Source organism: Gracilinanus agilis, chromosome 1, assembly GCF_016433145.1.
Source record: "Gracilinanus agilis isolate LMUSP501 chromosome 1, AgileGrace, whole genome shotgun sequence".
NCBI classification, from domain to species: domain Eukaryota; kingdom Metazoa; phylum Chordata; class Mammalia; order Didelphimorphia; family Didelphidae; genus Gracilinanus; species Gracilinanus agilis.
This window is the reverse complement of record NC_058130.1, coordinates 478,503,832-478,525,172: the sequence shown is the minus strand read 5'-3', so window position 1 is coordinate 478,525,172 and position 21,341 is coordinate 478,503,832. Positions and strand designations below refer to the sequence as shown.

Below are 21,341 nucleotides of genomic sequence, written 5' to 3'. Positions count from 1 at the left end.
TTCGCAGTCTGTGTCTCAGTCACCTTCCTTCACATCACCGGGACCAGTAATCGCTGCCCCCTCGGCCCCCATCACTCTCTCCCTACCACTACCGCTCAGATGGCATCTTCCGTGGAATCTTAGGAGGAGCAGGATTCGACCAGTGAAAGCATGGACGATACCAACCACGATCCCCAGTTTGAGCCCATTGTCTCTCTGCCTGAGCTGGTGATTAAGACCCTGGAGGAAGATGAAGAAGAGCTCTTTAAGATGCGAGGAAAACTGTTCCGATTTGCCTCTGAGAATGACCTTCCAGAGTGGAAAGAGCGAGGGACTGGGGATGTGAAGCTACTGAGACACAAGGAGAAAGGCACAATTCGCCTCCTCATGAGACAGGACAAGACTCTGAAGATCTGTGCGAATCACTATATAACCCCAATGATGGAGTTGAAGCCCAATGCAGGCAGTGACAGGGCTTGGGTTTGGAACACCCATGCAGACTTTGCCAATGAAAGTCCAAAGCCAGAGCTGCTGGCCATCCGATTCCTGAATGCAGAAAATGCCCAGAAGTTTAAGGCAAAATTCGAAGAATGCAGGAATGAGCTAAAAACACGAGAAAAACCAGAAGAAAAACCAGAAGAAATAACAGAAGAAATAACAGAAGAAATAACAGAAGAAATAACAGAAGAAATAACAGAACCGAAGGTAGAACCGGAGGAAGAACCAAAGGAAGAACAGGAGGAAGAACTGAAGGAAGAACCGAAGGAAGAACTGAAGGAAGAACTGACACAAGAGAAAGCAGGAATAGTCAAAGAGAGAAGTTCTGACCAAATGGCTGAGAAGTTAGAAGAACTCTCAGTGAAGGATGGTGGCCCAGAGGCTAGGCTACAGTACCTGATGAATAAGAAGTCGCTTGAGGCCAAGGAGTCCCAAGAGAGCCCTGAGGACCAAGAGAGCCAGGAGGACCAAGATATCCCTGAGTGCCAAGATATCCATGAGGACCTAGAGAGCCCTGAGGAACTAGATATCCATGAGTGTGAATATATCCATGAGTGCGAAGATATCCATGTGTTCCAAGAGTGCCCTGAGGACCAAGATATCCATGAGGACCAAGATATCCATGAGGACCAAGATATCCATGAGGACCAAAATATCCATGAGGACCAAGAGAGCCCTGAGGACCAAGATATCCATGAGGACCAAGATATCCATGAGGACGAAAAGCCTAAGGTTCATGAGTCTGAGATAGAAGAGGCCCAGGATTGGGACAGTGAGCAGCATTAAGTCATCTCACCATTCTTTCCTAATTTTTTTTTCCTTTTATTTTCTTTATTTTTGTTCATTTTTTGATTTGTTTATTGGTTTTTTTTTGGCTGTTTTTTTGGTTTTTTTTGTTTGTTTTGTTTTTGTTTTTGTTTTTTTTTTTTTTTACAAGGGACTTTATATAAGGATCTGAATTCCAACCTCCAGGTTGTTTTCTAAGCTTTTACCCTTTTGAATATGTCTTCAGCAGACTCATTCCCCAGTCAAATGTACTGCACTCATGCCATTCTTTTCCATTGTGGAAACACTTACTTCCAAAAGAGTGAATAAAACATTTCAAAGCTGCATCTGAAAAAAAAAATTAAAGAATACGAGATAGGTAAGGTGGATGGATGTTTTGGATATTAGAGGTGATGTTAAGACAAAATACATTTGTAAAATGTTATCCTAAAAATAGTAATGGCAAAGAAATAATTTAAGAATCCGTATGCTGGTGATGGCAAACCTATGGCACATATGCCAAAAAGGGCACACAGAGCCCTCTCCTGCCAGGATTCCTTACTAGAAAGCCAGAGGGACTCCAGGTGGAGCTCTTCCCCTCCTCTTCTCTATGCACCTGAGGACATTCCTCAAGCCCTTCTGCCCAGCAGCCAATGGGAGCTCTTCCTCTCTCCCCTGTTTGGGGTAAGGTACTGAGGTGGGGTAGGGTGCTCACATTTTGCATGAGGTGTGGTACAGATAGCAGCCTATTGAGTCTATGGTGAATGTGGTTCCCATAGTGGGTTTGGAGAGCCACTAGGTTTGAGGGGAGCAGAGCTCGCAGTGTGGCACATAGCTAGAGGAGAGAGGAGCACTCAGGCCTCTCCTCCATGCTAGCCTCTCACCCCTCTGCCCAGAAGCCCAATGGGAGTACTTCCTCCTTCCACTGCCTGGGAGAAGGGTGGTTAGGGGGAGAAGGGGGCGGGGGGGCAGCATGACACTCAATCTCAGGGGTTGGGAAGGCAGGCATAGCACTTAGTTTAGGGAGGGGGAAGGGGCCTGGTACTCTGTCTTTAAAATGCATGCCATCACTGCCCTATACTATTAAGTATAAAATGACAATTCCCCCCAAAAAGAATAAAGGGCCCATACATTGGGTGAGTCCTCAGTTGATGATTTGTGAGAAAACACAAATAAATATTGGGATGAGAATATCCAGAACAGAATCTTGGGGTACACTGTCAGGCAGTGATTATAATGTGGAAGATAATTCAACAAAGAACAAGAAGGAACAATTAGACTGCTAGGATGAAAGCATGAAGAAAAACCAAAGAGAAAAGACTACCATAGATGAGAAGCTACTCCATAGTGTCAGTTCCTGCTGAGAAGTCAAGAAAGTTGAGAAACCCTAAAAAGCCATTATATTGGCAATTAAGTGATCATTTATCATTTTAGACAGTATAGCAAAAATTAAATGATGAGGATGGAAATCACATTCCAAAAAGTTAAGAAGTGAGAAAGGAGGAAATAGAAGCCCTGGATATTGTCTTTATCTAAGAATTTGCCTGAGAAAAGGAAAGGAGATATTGACTGTTAGCTACTAAAAGTGGTAGGATCCTCTGAGGTTGTAGGTTTGTCAACATCTTGGAAGAAACTAGTTGATAGGTATAGATTAAAGAGAGATGGGATGGTGGGGGCAATATGTTACAGAAGATGGAAGGGGATGGGTTCAAATGAGCATTTGGAAGGGTTGGCCTTGCCAAAAATAAGGACAAAATCTTCCTAAGAAACTGGAAGGAAGAAATAGTCAATTAATTGTGAGAGGAGGAGGAAAGAAGGGGAAACTCAAAACATATTTCTGAACCTGAGAGAGTAAGGAGAAAGCGTGCCCATGAGAAGTGTTAGGAGAGGTCTGAAGATAACTTTGGTGAGTGGAATACAAATACATATAGACAACACTAAGTTTATATAGAGCAATGAAGCATAGTTTTGAATGTAAACAAAGAAAGAACACATTTTAAAACTGGAATTGGAGGAACATGGTAAAATGGATTCTCCTCTTTTCTATTGATTGTGTTTTCATGAAGCTTATATATAAATCCAAGGTGACACTTTAGATTAAAAAAAAAAGAGCACTGCATACAAGTGTTTGAATTTTCCACATGGCTGTAGTTCACATACAATAATCAAATTTACTGTGCAAAATTGATTATTTTCACTCTTTTCATTAAAGACTATTAAAAATAGTATTAGTTATCTTAGCCTATGTTCATAATGTGCAAAAACTCATAAGATTAGGGATTTATGAATTTTTTGAGATAAAGGAAATTAAACAAATGAAAGGAATTAAAATATCAATATAAACATAGGCTCTTCAATAATAGGATTTAAAATGGACAAAGTTAAGCTTTCCTTATTGTCTTTTTCCCCAGAAAATCAAACATTCTGTGTTTTTGAATGCGTTGAAAAATAAATCACAATATTTGTAAAAGACATAGGATTTAAAATGGACAAAGAAAAGCTTTCTTTATTGACTTTTCCCCCTGGAAATCAAACATTCTGTGTTTTGAATACTCTGAAAAATCACAATATTTGTAAAAGACTTTTTTTCTGAAAGAAAAAGAAAAAAATACCTCTCAGAAAAATAAAAGCATTTATTTTTACATTATATAATACCATATTTTAGTAATGACATACTTTACATACCTACAACTATGGTAGTTAGAGAAAAAGGATAACATGTCATATGAAGATTAATGAAAGTAATTAGGGATATTTTCCCTGGGAAAGAAAAAACATGGGAAAACCATTTTAGGGTTCTTAAAATCCTTCACTGTTTGTTATATGGAATAGAGATTAGTTTTGTTTTGCTTGACTTTAGAATTTACATATCTTAACAATTAGAACTATCCAAAAGTGAAGTGGATTGTCTATAAATGATGGTTTGAGTTAGTCATATGAAAGCTAGATGATTGTCAGAGATAGCAAAGAAGGGATTCTTATTTAGGTATTGATAAGCAAGTTTTCCTTTAAGTTCTGTTCAACTTTTAGATTTTACAGTTTCCTGACTAAAAGAAGTGAAAACTAGATGGTACTAAATTTAATTATGTAAGAAATTGTAATTATATAAATTTTATATACAATAAACATTCAAAATGTTTATATTGGATTAATATGCCACAGTTGGGAAAAAACCCTAAAAATCATAAAACTGTCATTTTGAGCTCCTTGAGGGAAAGAACTGTGACCTTTAAAAAACAAAACAAAATAAAACAACTCTGGTGCTTTTCAGATTATAGATTCTTAAAAAATATTTTTCTTACTCAATTCCATGATTTCTTATAGGATTTTAAGTGTTTCATTTAAGATCTCTAAACTTGTCTCCTCATCCATCTGTAAAATGAAAATAATACCAGGTACCTTACATATCAAGTAGGGTTGTTGTGAGTATAAATTAGTATATATGAAAATATTTGGTTAAAAAATACACATAAGGCATCTAATAATAAACACCCTGTCCATTCTTCTTCTAAAAATTCCTATGGGTAGAGTTGTGTTGAAAAGTATTCAGAGGACTGTTACTAGCATCAGAAATATCTGGGTTCAAATTCTGCTTCTGTTGAAGCTAATAAATTTTTTGTCCTTGATAAGCCATTTAACCTCTGTGTCCAAGCCAATTCAAAGATTATATGGTACAGAAGAGTTGTTCATCTCTATCAGTGGAGAAAGTTTATACATCTGGAAGTTTCTAAAACAAGTAAAATCACAAAAATCAACATTAAAAAAGTTAAATATATATGCACATATTTACAGTATTTCATTTTGAAATCTTAGAAGCATAATCAAATCTCCAAAGAAGAATAATATTGGGGCAGCTATGTAACACCATAAAGTGCCAGGCCTGCAACTGGGAAGACCTAGGTTCCAATCTGATCTCAAATATTTCCTAACTGTGAAATCCTGGACAAGATACAACCCCAATTACCTAGCCCTTGCCACTCTTCTGTCTTAGAATTGTTACTAATTTTTAAAAGGACAATACTATGTAGCATTTATATAGTGTCATCAATGTTAAAAGTTAGAAAGTGTTATCTTCTTTGATCTCCACCAATGAGATGGGTGCTATTATACCATTTTACAATGGATGAAACAGAGGTTAAAAAGGTTAAATGACTTGCCCAGAGTCTTACAGTTACTAATGTCTGGGGCAAGATTTGAACTTCGTTTTCCTAAGTAAAAGTCTAACATTCTATTTGCTACTCCACTTAACTGATTAGAAAGATGGTGTCAAGTATAGAGTTAGCCTTTGAGTAACTGTTTGTTACCTAACAATTGACATCCATTAGCTGGTCTGATTCAAAGCCATTCTTATCTTAGCAATTAGGGTCAGCATCCTAAAGAAAACTGACAAAGGAGCACTGTTTCTGACAAAATGATTCTTCATTAACCATAACAGCAAGAATTCATTTGTTTAAAAATCACAGTATTCTAAAAAAACATAATGTCTGAATATCGTACAGTGTGCTCTTTCAAAATGATCTAGTTTCACTTGCTCACATGTGTTGACAGAACACTGGAGTAAGAGTGAGAAGTCCTGGGTTCTGCTCCCTAATGTACCACTTGTGAACATTGGACAAGATGTCTAATAACTCCCTCTTTTACCTTCTTTCTCTCCAATTCTTATCAGTCCTTGGGAGAGTGATGACAAAGATCAGGGTAGGAGAGCAATCTTTCTTTGGATCAGGTAATTTAAAAATGAAAACAAAACAAAACAAAGGTCTCTAGCTATATACCAGTTGGTTAACATCACACTAAACTCATTGACTCACTGTTGGATAACTAGTATTAATGTTGTACCTTTCTTTGTAAAGAAAACTAATTTTTTTGGCTCCCTTACTGTATCCTGCATGTCTCTAACCTCTCCATTTGCAGGTGGGATAAGGAATGTTTCCCTATCTGTGAATCCCCACTCCTGCTTCTTTAGTACTAGAAGATATAATTCTTATAAGATCCAAGTCAGTGTTGTTTTTGTAATTTGGTACAATAGAATAGTAACTAGAGAGGGGGAAAAATGATAGGGAGGGTTTGCTCTAGGTCAGAAGGTTGAGAGGTACCCTGGGGACAGGAAGATTATGAAACATGATGAGGAGAAAGGGAAAGAGCAAAAGTAGTAGTTCTATGGGGGCAACAAGCTGTGAGGATTGGTATTACATTTAATCAGAGAATGAACATAATCTGAATTAGTTGGAACTGAGAAAAAATTCTGTTCAAATCATAAACAAGAATCCCTTTTATATTTATGACAAGTAATTATCATGCTTTCAGTTTCAATAATTTGAATAATTTCATTACTATAGATTTTTCCATTTAACTTCAAATTTAACAATTTCAATAATTTCAATTTCATTTCAAATTTCAATAATTTCAAAAGTTTTACTCGGGGGAAACCCACTGCTAATCTGCTTGCTAGTATAAAGTCCAAGAATTACTTCCCTATCCTAGGAAATTTTCAAGTCATTCTTTTTCTTTTCTGTCATATCCCAGGAATTTTCCTATTTTATTCCATTTTTACTTCCTTTTCCCACTTATAGTTTCTGACCAAAATTCTTCTTTTCCTTGGCCTATTTCAGAAGAGAAAATAGTTTCATGGATTATCCTCACAGAGATACCCTTGTGTCCTTGAAACAATTACACAGCCCTTTTTTAGGTTCTCTGAACATTTTATTGCTGAAAATAATAGCAAAAGCAATGGGAGCATCTTCTATATTCATTATAGATCTATCTTTTGATATCCAAATAAATTCCATGAAGAAAATCAAGATCATATATTGCTAAGGGACAAGTTTGAGAATAAAGAAAGAACTGAAATTAGAATTCCCTTACATTTTAGAAGAAAAACATGATATTTTATCATATGAGAGAGTTCTCTGGTAAAAGCCTTCTAGGGTCTGGAATAAAATAGATTGAAATATGGGATAGTGGGAGTCAAGATGGCAGGGTGAAGATAGCCATCCAGCTCAACTCTCCCAACTTTCTTCTCCAAACATTCAAATTTTGGCGTGACAGAGCCCAGATAAGAGTAAATGTCAGAATTAAACATTTCCATGCCTAAGAAAACTTAGAAGGTCAATAAGAGGTGTAAAACACCAGGGAGGGAGTCAGCCCAAAGAGAGGTTACAGCTGCCCCTTGAAGATAGCTGTGGCACAGCAATAGCTTCAGTATATCTCAGTTTTGAGATAAGAGATTGATATAATAAGATAATTGAAATAATAATAGATTTGTCAGAAACAGATTAAAATGTACCATCTATTGACACAAAGAAAGCTAGTGTTGATTGGTGACTCTATTGATCATACACAGTTCTGGGTCACAGTTCCAGGGTAGAAAGAAGCACTTGTGATGGATCACAACTCAGAAGGGGTCCTGGCTGTAGTTCTAATTTAGAGAGGAGCATTAGTACTTGTGGCTACAGAATATCAAGGGCCAAGAGGAGCGTTTATACTTGCAGGTTCAAAGGAGCAGAATAAAGAAAGAGAACAGTCTGGGAGCACAGTGACCACACTTTTCCCTGAATCACACCATCATAGAAACATTGAGAATTTCCAGATTTCTAGAACTAACTCTGAAAACAGTAGCAGAAAAGAAATCCTAAAGCATGGGAAAGTGTGTGACTATCCCAAACTAAAAAGAGGCCAGCTTCAATATAATGTTCAAAGTTAAAAAGCAGGCTCTAAAAATGAAAAAATAACAGCAAAAAGAACTTGGACATAATATCATTATTATACTATATTGGCATTGAAGACCAAAACATAAACTCGGAAGAAAATAATGTAAAAACACAAAGTCTCAAAGAAAAAATGTTAATTAAAAAAAAGTCCAACAAGAAGTCCTGGAACACTTAAAGAAAGAGATGAGTGGTATAGGAAAAATTAGAGGAAAAAAATGCAAATTATACAAGAAAATAATGAAAAGAGAATTAACAAATTGTTTTAAAAAAGGTACAAAAATATTGAAGAAAATGATGCCAAAAAAAAAAAAAAGAAATCTAATGGTAAAAGAGACACAAAAGTTCACTAAAGAAAAGAAATTCTTACAAAGCAGAATTGTCCAAGTTAAAAGAAAAGGAGCACAAATCATCCTGAATAAAATAATCCCTTAAAAATTAAAACTAGATAAGTAGAAGTTAATGAATCTGTGAGATCAAGAAACAATAAAAGAAATCAAAAGAATGAAAAAATAGAAGAAAATGTAAAATACCTTAAGATGAAAAACAACAGAGCTTTCGAAGAGCCTGCCTTTCGCTCAGTGGTCTCTGAAGGTGGGATGGCATGGAAAAAATGAGATGAAAACGAGCCAAAATGCAAGTGGAATTGCAGAGGCTTCTTCCTGGTGCCATCTGCTAATTTTTATTTTTATACCCTTTTTTCTTTATGATCTCATACAGATTTTGATTTTCCCATATGTTCAAAATCACATATTAACTTTCAAAATATCATATGACTGGCATTTACTAATTATCCTATTGTGGTTAAACAAAGTAGTAAGCTTGGTCAAAAATTATTCATTACGATATGGCTTAGTTGGAACTTTATTATTTTCAGCCATCCGTAAGGTACAAGAACATCATTTCCTAGCTAAGCATAATGGTTGATTATATTTTAACTAATTAAATCATGCATATTCTTACTTTATGTTATTCGTACCTATTATCAATCAAGAAGATAGTTGTGGTAGTTGATTATATCAAATAAGATATAATAATATCAGTCTGGTCCAAATTTTGTTCCCATTATATTCTTTCATTTTTCACTATTTTTAAAAAGTATGTTTGCTGTTCTTTTTGCTATACTGGCAAGGGTCAGCAACCTTTTTGGCCGTGAACGCCATAAATGCCTGCGAAAGGAGGAGGATGGAGGCAGAAGGCGCTGGAATATGGGGCAGGGGCTGAAAGGCCCCCTGACGCACATCCTGGGGCTCTGACAGGACTGGCTAGTCAGGAGGTGGAGCCAGATATGGCTTGAGAGCCATACATTGCCAACCCCTGTAATAGGGTTAATAAGAATGCAGTTCTGGAAGGGTGATTCTGTGCTAATTTGTCATTCCCCTGTTTCCTTGTATTTTTCACTGTTTCCTTGGTCTGTGGGAGTTTGGGAACAAACCCAGGCCAGGTTCATTCTTGTTGGGGAAGTTAGAACCTTGCATTAACTCACTAACTGCTGGTTTATTGCAGGGATGATTCTAGGGGAAGTTTCTGTATTAGGAGGGTTTATTTTGGGATAGTGAGTAGTCTGTGACTGTGGTTATTTGTGCCATGAACCTGCATTGTTTTTCTGTGTTTCCCTGTGGCTGAATAAGGATACTTATTGCAATAGTTTTAATACAAGTGAATGCTACTGTGAAAAGAGTCACATAGGGGAAATTGAGTGAGAAATTTCCAACCTCCTGACAACCTGCTTTGCCGGTTCATCAGAGCTGGTGATGAGCTGTGCTAAATGTCATGGGCTTTGATGGCTTCCTGCAAGAGCTAGAAAATATATCACGGAAAGATATTTTTTAAAATTACCTTCCATTTCAGATTCAATACCATGTATTGGTGAAAGGCAGAAGAGCAATAAGGGCTAGGTAATGGGGGTTAATTTGTGATTTGCCTCATGATTTGCCTCACACAGCTATGAAGTGCCCGAGTCCAAATTTGAACCCAGGACTTCTTTAGCTGGGCCTAGCTCTCAATCCACGGAGCCATCTAGCTCTTTCCCTCCCCATTCCCCACCCCACTCCCAATCAGGAGAGATAATTTAATAATTATTGGACTACTTTAAAACTGTGATCAAAAAAAGAACATAGCCCTGGCATCTTAGATCAAGCGAGTAAAATAGTAATTGAATGAATCTCTAGGTCATCACCTGATACGAATCCCATAATGAAAACACCCAGGAATAATATAGCTAAATTCCACAGCTCCCACGTCAAGGAGAAAATATTCCAAGCAGCCAGAAACAGTTCAAATATGGTGGAGCCACAGTCAGTTTCACAGGATTTAGCAGCTTCCATATTAAATGAGCAGAGGGCTTCGAATATGATAATCAGGAAGACAAAATAGCTAGAATTACAAACAAAAATAACCTACCCTGCCAAACTGAATATAATCCTTTAGCAGTAGAAATGGATACTTGATGAAATAGAGCATTTTCAAGCATTCTTGATGAAAAGACCAGGGTTGAATAGAAAATCTGGCATTCAAACACAAGACTCAAGATAAGTATAAAAAAGGTAAATGTGAAAAATTAATCACAAGAGATGTAATGAAGTTAAACTATTTACATTCCTATATGAGACAATGCATATAACTTTAAAGAAATTTATCATTAGTAGGCAAATTAAAAGGAGTCTACATAGACAAAGTTTATGAGTGTGGTAATTATATTGGGGATGGTCTCTAAAAACTAAGAATGGGGAGAAAGAAGTCTAATTCAATTTTCCTTAATTGTAAAAATAACAAAAAATATGTGAAAACAACCAAAAATTAATGTGTCTTTTATTTCTTTACCCTTCTCATTCTTTTTGGGTTGGTCTGTCAACATACCCTTTCTTTGACATTTTTACCAGAAAAAAAGTAGTATTGGGGGCAGCTGGGTGGCTCAGTGGATTGCGAGTCAGGTCCAATGATGGGAGGTTCTGGGTTCAAATCTGGATTCAGATATTTCCTAGCTGTGTGACACTGGACAAGTCATTTAACCCCCATTGCCTAGCCCTTACCACTCTTCTTCCTTAGAACCAATAGCCAGTATTGATTCTAAGATGAAAGGTAAGGGTTTTTAAAATAAAAAAGGTAGTATCAACCCTTTACACAAATACGTACATATATTTATATCTATATATGTATGTACAGATGTGCATGTGTTTGTATTTATATGTATTGTGCAGTTGTTTCAGCCATGTCCAACTCTTCATATCTCCATTGGAATTTTCTTGGCAAAGACACTGGAGTAGTTTGCCTTTTTCTTCTCCAGCTCATTTTACAGATGAGGAAATGAGGCAAACAAGGTTAAGTGCTTTGAACTGAGGAAAATGAGACTTAATGACTTCAGAATTAGCCAACTATTAACTGAACCACCTCTCTGCCAATATATACATGTATATTCTACATTTACATGCATACATAAATGGGGACTCCTATAGGTGCAGAGTGCATCGTGAGCTCAATTCATATAAGTTCTACATTTGGAAGAGATAAAGAATTTGTTTCTGAGAAAGCAAAGGAGAATGAGAAGTGGTCAAAGAGGTAGTAGGAGAATCAAACAAGAATAAGAATATCCTGAAAAAATTATTTTAAAAAGAGAACCTAAGAGCAGAAGGAGTTTCTTAGTTGTCAGAACTGCAGAAAGTTCAAAAAAGAGGAGGATTGAGAAAACAATATTAGATTTGGCATTTAAGAAACCACTAGTCACTTTGAAAATGACAGTTCTTAGTTGAATGAAGAAGTCAGTTACAAGAAAACAAGAAGTATGAATATAAATTAGGATAGAGCAAGCATAGACACAGTTTAGATGGCTTTCTTATCAATTTTAGCTACAAAGGAAAGAAGTTAGAAAAGAAAGTAGTTAGCATTTGTGTTAAGAAAGTTGTTTGTTTGCTTGTTTGTTTGTTTTGATAGAAGAGACATTTGTATATGTCTATATATAGTCAGCAAATGGGGAGAAATTGAAGATTGGAAGCAGAGTAAAGAAGATAATGCAGTCAGTCTACTATCCATTAAATGGGAAAGGGTTTATCTTAATAAGATAAAGGACCAACTAACTCTTCATGTAAGAGTAGCCTGAAGGAGGAAAGAGTGAAAAAGATACCTCTGACATGAAATAAGGTAGAGAGAGAATGAACTCATACTAAAAACTTCAGTTTTTTAAGTGAAATATCTGACAATCAGTTGAGAGAGTAGGGAAAGTGGATATTATGGGAAGTTTGAGGAAGAATCTAACATTTGGAATACTAATGTTTTCTCTTATAATAATTTGAAATATTTTTTTTCTATTTTATGGTAATGTGATTAATATTCTATATACTGTCTCTTTTCTGTTTCAGTGGAGTAGGCTTTAGAATTCATCTACTTCAGAGTCCTTCCTAATAAAGTGACTTTTCTGTATAAGATATCTTGACAGATAATTGGTCGACTCTCCTCTTTCCAAAAATTTCCAGTGAAGGACAGTAATTTCTTCTTAACTCAACATATGCCATTTTCTGTGTTGCTAGTTCTTAGAAAATTTTATGTTGAATTATTAATCTGTTTAACCAGTAATTGCTACGCTTTGGTCTTTATTTTGTTTTGACCTATATACCCTTATTTCCTCTTTCTCAAAAGAAGTCCATTCTAACCTCAGTTTTCTCAAGCTTATCTCTTCTCAGCTTTTCAAACTATTGCTTCTATGCTATGACTTCCAGAACCTGCATTATTCTAGTCAGCTTTTTCATATACAATTTAGTTGATAATAATCTCATTAATTTCTCAGAATTTATCAAAGGATATATGTGGTACTTAAAAGAGAAAACAGTAGTCGAGATATGACTTAACCAGGGGAGACAGAAGTTAGAAAGATGATTATAGTTCTTCATTACTAACAATATTCCTCTTCAGGAGTTAAGTATAAGTAATTTTATTTGAAAAACATAAGTTTTTATATGAGTAGATATATATGCAAACATGTTATAAGAAAAAATTAAAAGGAAGGAATAGAATATATTAAGGGGAAATGGAAGAAAAAATGAGGAATTTGTTAAGACACCTAATAAGGTCACACGAGTTGGATTATATGAAAACAGGAAAGGAGTAGGGAAAGTGGGCATCACTTGAACTTCATTTTTATCTTAACTGACCAAAAGAGGGTAGAACACATGCAAAGTTTGATATGGAACTATATTCAATACAGCAGGGTTATAGATAAAAACAGAAAGTGGAAGGGGAAATATATGGGAAGATAAATAATGGAGGGATTAGGAATAAATAATAGGAAAAGAAACTATAAACTTGGAGAAGAACAGGTTAAAAGGAAAAAAAGAGCAGTTTGAAATAAAGAGATTGAAATGAGTAAAGATAACAATCAGCTAACTATAATTGTGAGTGTGAATGTAATTAACTCACCCATAAAACAGAAGTTAGTATGATGAATTAGAAGGAAATGTCTAATGATATGTTGTTTAGGAGAAACACACTTGAAACACAAAAACAAAAAAAAATTAAAATAACGAGTTGTAGAAAAATCTTATGTGCCTCAGAGAAGCACAAAAATGGGGAAAGGGTTAAGATTTCAAAGAAGACAAAGGCAAAAATAGAATTATGCAATAAAGAAGGAACCTCTTTTGATGAAAGACAACATAGAAAATGATCTAATTTCAGTTTTTAAAAGGGTTTATTTTAACACTCAATGGAATAGCTTCTAAATACTGAGAAAAAAACTAAATTAATTTCAAGGAGAAAGACAGTAAAAATTTAATAATAGGAGCTATCTATTTTCCCCTGTCAGCTCTAGAAAAAAATCTAATTAAAAATAAGTAAGACAGAAGTTAATGACAAATATAATTTTAGAAGTATAGATGTGATATACCTCTGGTGAATATGGAATGGAAATAGAAATACATTTATACATACAAATGTACAGTTATTATAACAACAATATTCTTTAAGAAATTTTATTCGAAGACTAAGCAGAACTTTAACAGAAGCAAGAGAAAAATTTCTACAATAATAACACTGTAAAGACGAACAACTCTGAAGTTTCTGAGAATTATGATCCGTAAAATGACCATCTATAATTCTAAGGAACCAATAAAAAAAGTCCATCTGTTACAGAGAGGTGATGGATTTGGTAGGCAGAAGGAAGCATAAATATCTGTGTATACAGCTACTGACGGGATTTATTTTGTTATTATGCATGTTTATTATAAGAAATCTGTTTTTGTTCCCCAGTAGGGACAAGAACGAGGAGAGAAATATGTTTTTGTTATTTTTTAATAGGGAAGTAGTGGCTATCACAGATATGAATTGCTGCATTTAATTCAGATATACTTAACTATTAACTTTGTTCAAAGAGAACTCTTAAGAAGTAGAAACAATCTATAAATGTACATGAAAACACATCCATAAGACTTAAAAAAGAAAAACACTGAAAGTCATTCTTATCAATTCAAGGGATGTAGTGGTATCACAGAATTATAGAATTCATCATTTGGATAAAACTGTCTTTGAATTTGGCCATTTTGGCTCTTTTACATTTTATATACAATATAATTTCCCATGAATAAAAAAAAGCTCTTCATAAAATTTAAAGAAATATATAAACAGTAGTTATTGTTTAGCACATTCCTATTTATTCCATTGCATAATTTTAAAAGGAAAAATACAATTGATTTCCTGAAAACTTACATGTGTTGTATTATCAGCCATTGGCCACATGATGGAGACGTTTCTTCACATTTCTTTTTACAGAATTGTGCTAGTTTCTAAAAGGAATTTTTCCTGATAAAGCACAGTGCTATATAGAATAAACACTGGGTGGCAAGCTAAACACTAAGTGGAATAGAAATGAAGGATGGAAATACTGAAGAGTTTCAGCAGCCTACTTAAGATGAAACGAGTAATTCTGAGAAACATAATTTCAGGCATTACTACTAAGCAAATTTGAAAACATAAAAAGCAACAAAATACTATTCTGTGACTTAATTCTGCTCCCTTTAAAAGATTGTGGATCCTGAATTTAAATATCCTAGTTTCCATTTATGGCGAATGACCATAGGATACAGGACATGGCATAGCATAGTGGAGGGAGTGCTGTACTGGGGACTACAAGCCCCAAGCTCTAGTATAGTATGCTACTAGTTTGCCTCACATTCCTCATCTGCAAAATAATAGTTAAAAATTATGTAGCATTTTGTAGTTTGTAAAACACTTTCATATATTATTTCCATTCACTTAAAGCATCAGGAACACATTCAGATGACATATTTGTTGATATTAATCAGGCTTGTGACTTTGATTTCATAAGGAATTTCTAGCTGAAGAAATTTCTATTGCCCAGTGTATATTGACAACTTCGCTGCAATGTATTGCCTAAAACAATTGCTTAGAGTGCTAAGAGAGTAATGAATTTCCCCAAAGGTCACACAGCTAGTTAAATGTCAAAGTTGAGACTTAAACTTCTGTCTTTCTTGACTTAAAGCTCTCAAAAAGCTCTCAAAAGGCTTAAAGCAATATTCTCTCATTTAGGAAAAAAAAACATTAAAAAGGCATTAAGACTTTTGAAACACCTTATTTAAATTTTAACTCTCCTGAAAATTCCCCTTAACCAAAGGCCCAGATTGATGAACAAAAACATTTGGAATTATGGAATCAATCACTTTACATTTATAAAGTACCAATATTTCATGTTCTCCAGAGAATTAAAATTAAAAGTCAACCAAAGGTCAATGGGGAGGCATAGATTGGGGATAAATAGGAAATGACCTATTGCCAGTCAATAACTACTAGTATCAAAGATGTCACTGGAGAGCTATATGACCAGAAGATAAGCTGGTCATGTAGCAAGAGTAAAAGAAAGCCTATGAGCAGTCAATATACGCCACTGTCATCCATATAATGTTAAGGGATTAAGGGAAGGTCTTAAGCATGCTGGATTGAGTGAGTCTCTGTTGAAGAATTTTGGGAGTACATAGTTAAGAATCTCGTAAGAAGGTTAAGAAGTAATCATCAGTAAGTCTAAACTGCATTTTTTGAGATATCACAGAAAAATTGAAATATCTGCTCCAATGACCTCCCCTCTGCCATTAATTTATTTTATTTTTATCACTATATCATCTGATTCTCATTGTTTTATGATGTGCAAATGTCTAGCTAGTTTCAATAATAGTAGAGATTTTTTCTTACAGAACAATAATAAAAATTTTTCATAAAGTTATCCTAAAAGAGGCCTCCTAAGAAGAAGGAACAATCTATAAATGTACATAATATTAAAAGAAAATACATCCATAAAACTTGAAAAAGAAAATCACTGAAAGCAGCTCTATCAAACCAAGGAATATAGTGATATCATATAATTACAGGACTTTTTAATACAGAATGTCTTTGAATTTGACCATTTTAGCCATTATGTTAAACTTGTAAAGATAAACTGCTACTTAAGTGGAGTTAATGCATATATAACATTATACCTAGTTATTATATTAACTATTAACTTCCTTTATTATATCAATTTATAATATAAAAGGCTGGTAGATGGCACAGTGGAAAGAGAGCACTGGATCTTGAGTCACAAAAACATCTTCCTAGGTTTAAACCTGACCTCAGATACTATCTGTGTGACCTTGGGAAAGTCACTTAACCCTATTTGTTTCAGGTTCCTCATTTGTAAAATGAGATGAAGAAGAAAATGCCAAACCACTCTAGCCTCTCTGCAAAGAAAATTCCAAATGGTAGATTCCTTCACTTACAAAGATCATATGTTCAGTGAAAAAATTAAAAATTAAAAGATTATGTTCACATGGCTCATATTTCATAACTCAGCATGACTCATCATTTCTGGTCAGGTGGCCTACTAAAAAAATTAAGTAGCTTTGATTATACTAGTGAAAAAGGCAGGTTTTCCCCACCAACCCCCACTCCACCATGAGTCCTTTTTTACTTTCTCAATCTTTTTTCAAACTTTTTGCACTACCAAACCCCACCTGATCCCAGAGAAATCACATAACACAGAATGAATGCGGATAAAATAAGATAATATAATCATTCATTGGTACAAAAGCTAAAGAGACATTCAGCATGTCCTTATGTAACAAGTATCCCATTTCCATTTATAGTGGCATAGATTCCATTTTAAACAACCATTTTCCAAATTTATGTGATGGTAAATACAATGGATTACATTATTTTAGACCAAACATTTGAAGGCTTGGGTCTAAGATTTAGCATGCATTAATTTCCACAAGACACTCTGATAGAATTGAATCATTTTTCTTTTTTATATTGTATTTACAAAGTGTTAGACTTCTCTAAGCTACTCTTAGATGATTATGAATCTTTTTAGCTCACTTTTGCAAACGATTTCTAAAGCCACTTTATGTCATTTGAAAAAAATGCTGTTTCAGTGATAAAGTTTACAGCCAGATGAGATTAGTTGTTGATAGCAACCAGATAGAGTTTGGACAGCAGAAGATAACTCTCCTCGTCACATAAAGTAAAGAAAGTGGAAACTCAATCTCCCCAATCTCCTTTTCAGTTTTTCATTTTTAGTTGAACACTCTGAAGTGGAAGATAGCATTAACAGTGAAATAACATTTCTCTGCTAAACTGCCCAAATAGCTTTCAAGGGGAAAAACAGAGCAATTTTGAGAGATGGGGTTTCTCAATTATTTCATAAGTAAAGCTTTATTTTCCTAAAATTTCACCATGTACTTTCTGGATGAAAAAGAGTCATCTAGTCATGTAAAGTATGGATAAGATATGACAGGAAACAATAAGGCTGGGGACAGTTAAAAGATACATAATTGTCAGCTATCATGAAAACGGAAGATAAATGACAATTTACCTTTAAATTGATGCTCACTTCAAAAGTTCACAACATTTACATGAACACTAAACTTCATAAATGGGAAACCTCAATAGATGTACATTTTACTACTCTAACAGATAAAGATAGTTGTTTTCTCTAACATTTGCACCTCATTTGAAAATGAGACACTCACATAGATTTCAATTTATTAGATTTAGTCTAAACTATGGTGCTACCCTATTTTTCGTGGTAGGGTTTCAAATAAATTCCGCAATCAAAAACAAAGTTTTGGAAAAAAAGCATTGACCAGAAAGTAAGAACAGATATCACAAAATCCTTGAGATTACAGGGGAAAGAGCCCAGGGCTTACAAAGCCTGAATTCAAATTCAAATTCCTACCACTTCCTAGATGTGTAAACTTTGTCATGTCACTTGATTTTTCTGACCTTCTGTTGCATTTTAAACCTGTAAAATGGAGAAGATACTTTTCATTGGTTATATGAGACTGATATGAGATGTATGTGAAATAAGATTTAAAGTTTTAAATAGGTCAGGGCATTTATTGATTTCTACCATTAAAGAGAGTGCCCCATACCAATGAGTTGCAAAACAGGGCTTCTATAAGCTATTATTATTTCACTTTAAGGAACAGGAGCTGTGGATTTGGTATTGTATATAAATTTCAAGTTCTGGATATAATAGATGTAGTTGTTGAGTTCCCTGGTTGCCTCATTTTCCCTAGGATATAAAGTAAATAGCAAATTAGGAATGATACATGGGGATGACTTTTAGAAGTTGTCCCCACTAAGAACAGCAATTAGAGACAGAACTTTTTTCCTAATAAGAAAGAAAAGCTCTAGAAAAATATTAGCTGAAAGAATAGCATAATCTGGGTTGCTATTTATCTCAATATTCAGAGAAGGGATTACAAATTACAAATTTGTATTACAAAAAAAAAAATACCCAGAAGCTCCTAATAATGATTCAGTACTATAGAGAAGTTAAATAATTTCAGCATACTCCTATATGCTAAAGCAGAAAATTGTTATGAATTCATAATTTTATGAATAAAAATTGTCAAAATTAAAAGATTGTAAAACTTTAAAATAGCTTTGATTCATTTTAATGAGAATTTCACTTATCATACCTTGTTCCTCAATGATTTTGAAAATATATGATATTGCAGTATTTCTATTATAGATTCTAGATGCTGTCATTTCCATCACATGAACCAATGAAGAAGAGCCATAGTGACATAAAAAACCTTGGCTCTAGATTGATTTTTATATTTGATAGCTTTGGTGAATTTTATTATCTGAATTATTTCCCCAGAGTCTACTATTTAAATCATCATGCCTTCAGTTGCTATTGGACCCCAAAAAGCAAGTAAATAAGAAGAATTATCAAGGAATATATAAACAGATGGTATCTGCACAGGCTTAGAAGGTGACATGGTTAATATGGATGGAATAAGAAATTATTCCAAAATGAATAATTAAAAGGTATATTTTAAATCCAATGCTTAAAACTTGCTTTACTTCTGCTAAAATGAGAAGAAAAGCAAGTGTTAAAGATCCATTTATTAAAAAACAAACATCATGGCTTATTTACACATGGTTTTATTCACTAAACTTTACTATCTCCCTTTCCACTTCTTGTCCACTCTTCTGTACTGGAGAAGATAGGTTCTTGCAAATTTTTAAAAAATTTAAAAATTTCTTATCAGTGTCTTTGGTCTTCACCTTAAAATGACTCTGGGAAAGAGAAACTCTTCCTACCCCAAATTGCACTATTAAAGATAGGAAAACAATTAATTAAGTTTACTCAATAATGTTGTGATGAGTCTGGCTAATTCCTTTCTTCTCTGCCCCCAAAGGAAAGTATGTTTCATTATTTTTCACAAACATTATTGCTTTTTCAGTTAGAATGAATCTTCCTCTTAGTGAACTCTTCATTTGCATGACTGTAATCTATATATATTGTCCATTTGGTTCTTACTTTACTCTCTGTTCCTAAAGATCTTCCCATCTTTCCCTCAATTCCTCATATAATGCCCTTTCTTTATTTACAGAAATATTCCATTACATTCATCTACCCACTTTCCCTCCCCCAACCATTTCTCTGTTGGATACTGATTTTGTTTCTATTTCTTTACTACCATAGAGAGAATATTTGGTACACGATAGATCTCTTTTGTGTGTTTGATTTTTACTTCTTTGAGACATATGCCATGAAGTGGTTATTAGAGTACTTGAACTTAAATGAAGTATAGAAAATAAAATGTTGTGATTAAAGGCAGAAAGTCCCCAAGTGATCTTCATCCTCAGACACTTCCTAGCTCTGTGACCCAGGGCAGTTCACTTAACCATTGACTGCCTCAGTTTTCTCATCCATAAAATGAGCTGGAGAAAGGAAATGGCAAACCACTCTAGTACTTTTGTAAATAAAATCCCATATTTCATCATGGAGAGTTGATATGACTTGAAAAAAATGACTGAACAAAGGGGAAGCTGGGTGGCTCAGTGAATTGAGAGCCAGGCCCAGAGACAGGAGGCCCTGGTTCAAATCTGGCCTCAGACAATTCCTAGCTGTGTGACCCTGGCCAAGTCAGTTAACCCCTGTTGCCTAGGTCTTACTGCTCTTCTGCCTTGGAACCAATGCACAGAATTAATTATAAGATAGAAGGTAAGGGTTTTTGTTGTTTTTTAAAATGACTGAACAGCAACATTAAGTGCTTACTATATGTCTAGCATTATGGTAAACTATGGAGATAGGAAGAAAAGCCAAAATAGTTCCTGCCCTTTAGGAGTTCACATTCTAATGAGAAAATATGTAAATAAATAAATAACCACAAGGAACAGAGTCTCTTATCAGTTATCAGTTATCAGTCTCAGATAAGATAATCTCAGAGGGAAAGGACTTAGCAGCTGGCAGAACTGGGAAAGATTTTCACTACAAGGTAAGATTTGAGCCAAGTCATGATGAATGCCAGGAAAACTAAGAGGTAAAAATGAGAAGGGACAGTATTTCAGGAATGAAAAAAGTAAGTGTAAAGGCATGAAGAAGGAATTTGAAGATTTGTGTTCAAGAAATAGCAAGTAGGCCAGTATGGCTAGATCATACAATGCATGAAAGGAAATCCAATATAAGAAAAATGGGAATGTAAGAAGGGGCCTAGTTATGAAGAGGCTTAAATTCCAAAGGATATTATATTCTTTTCTGGATGTAATGGGGAACCATCAGATTTTATGGATTAAGGGAATTGTATAATCAGAATGAAATTTTTTAAAAGTGCTTTGTCAACTGATTATAGGGTATATTATAATGGAGAAAGATTTGGGAATGGATGCAAATTTTAAGAGCATTATATTAATTCAGGTGAGAATAAAGCAGACTTGAACTAGATTGTGGCTAGGTGAGTTGAGAGAAGGGTATGTAAATGTGATCTGTTGAGAAGGGGTAAATGACAAAATTTAATAATAGATGATATATAAAATGTTTGTGAATGAGGAGTCAAGGACAATGCCAAAGTTGAAAGCTCCAGTGACTAGGAGAATAGTGGTGCACTCAAGAGAATAATAAACATT

The 21,341-nt window shown here is 34.6% G+C and overlaps 2 protein-coding genes across 2 annotated transcripts in view; both read left to right on the top strand.

Annotated features, from left to right (window-relative positions):
- The window catches only part of RALYL (RALY RNA binding protein like), a 572,389-nt gene that overhangs the window by 138,392 nt on the left and 412,656 nt on the right, over nt 1–21,341 (top strand). The gene's annotated exons all lie outside the window — the stretch shown is intronic.
- On the top strand, nt 100–1,263 carry LOC123232556 (ran-specific GTPase-activating protein-like). Its single transcript, XM_044658987.1, is given in 2 exon segments — nt 100–593; nt 771–1,263. Coding segments are annotated over 2 exon segments (987 nt in total).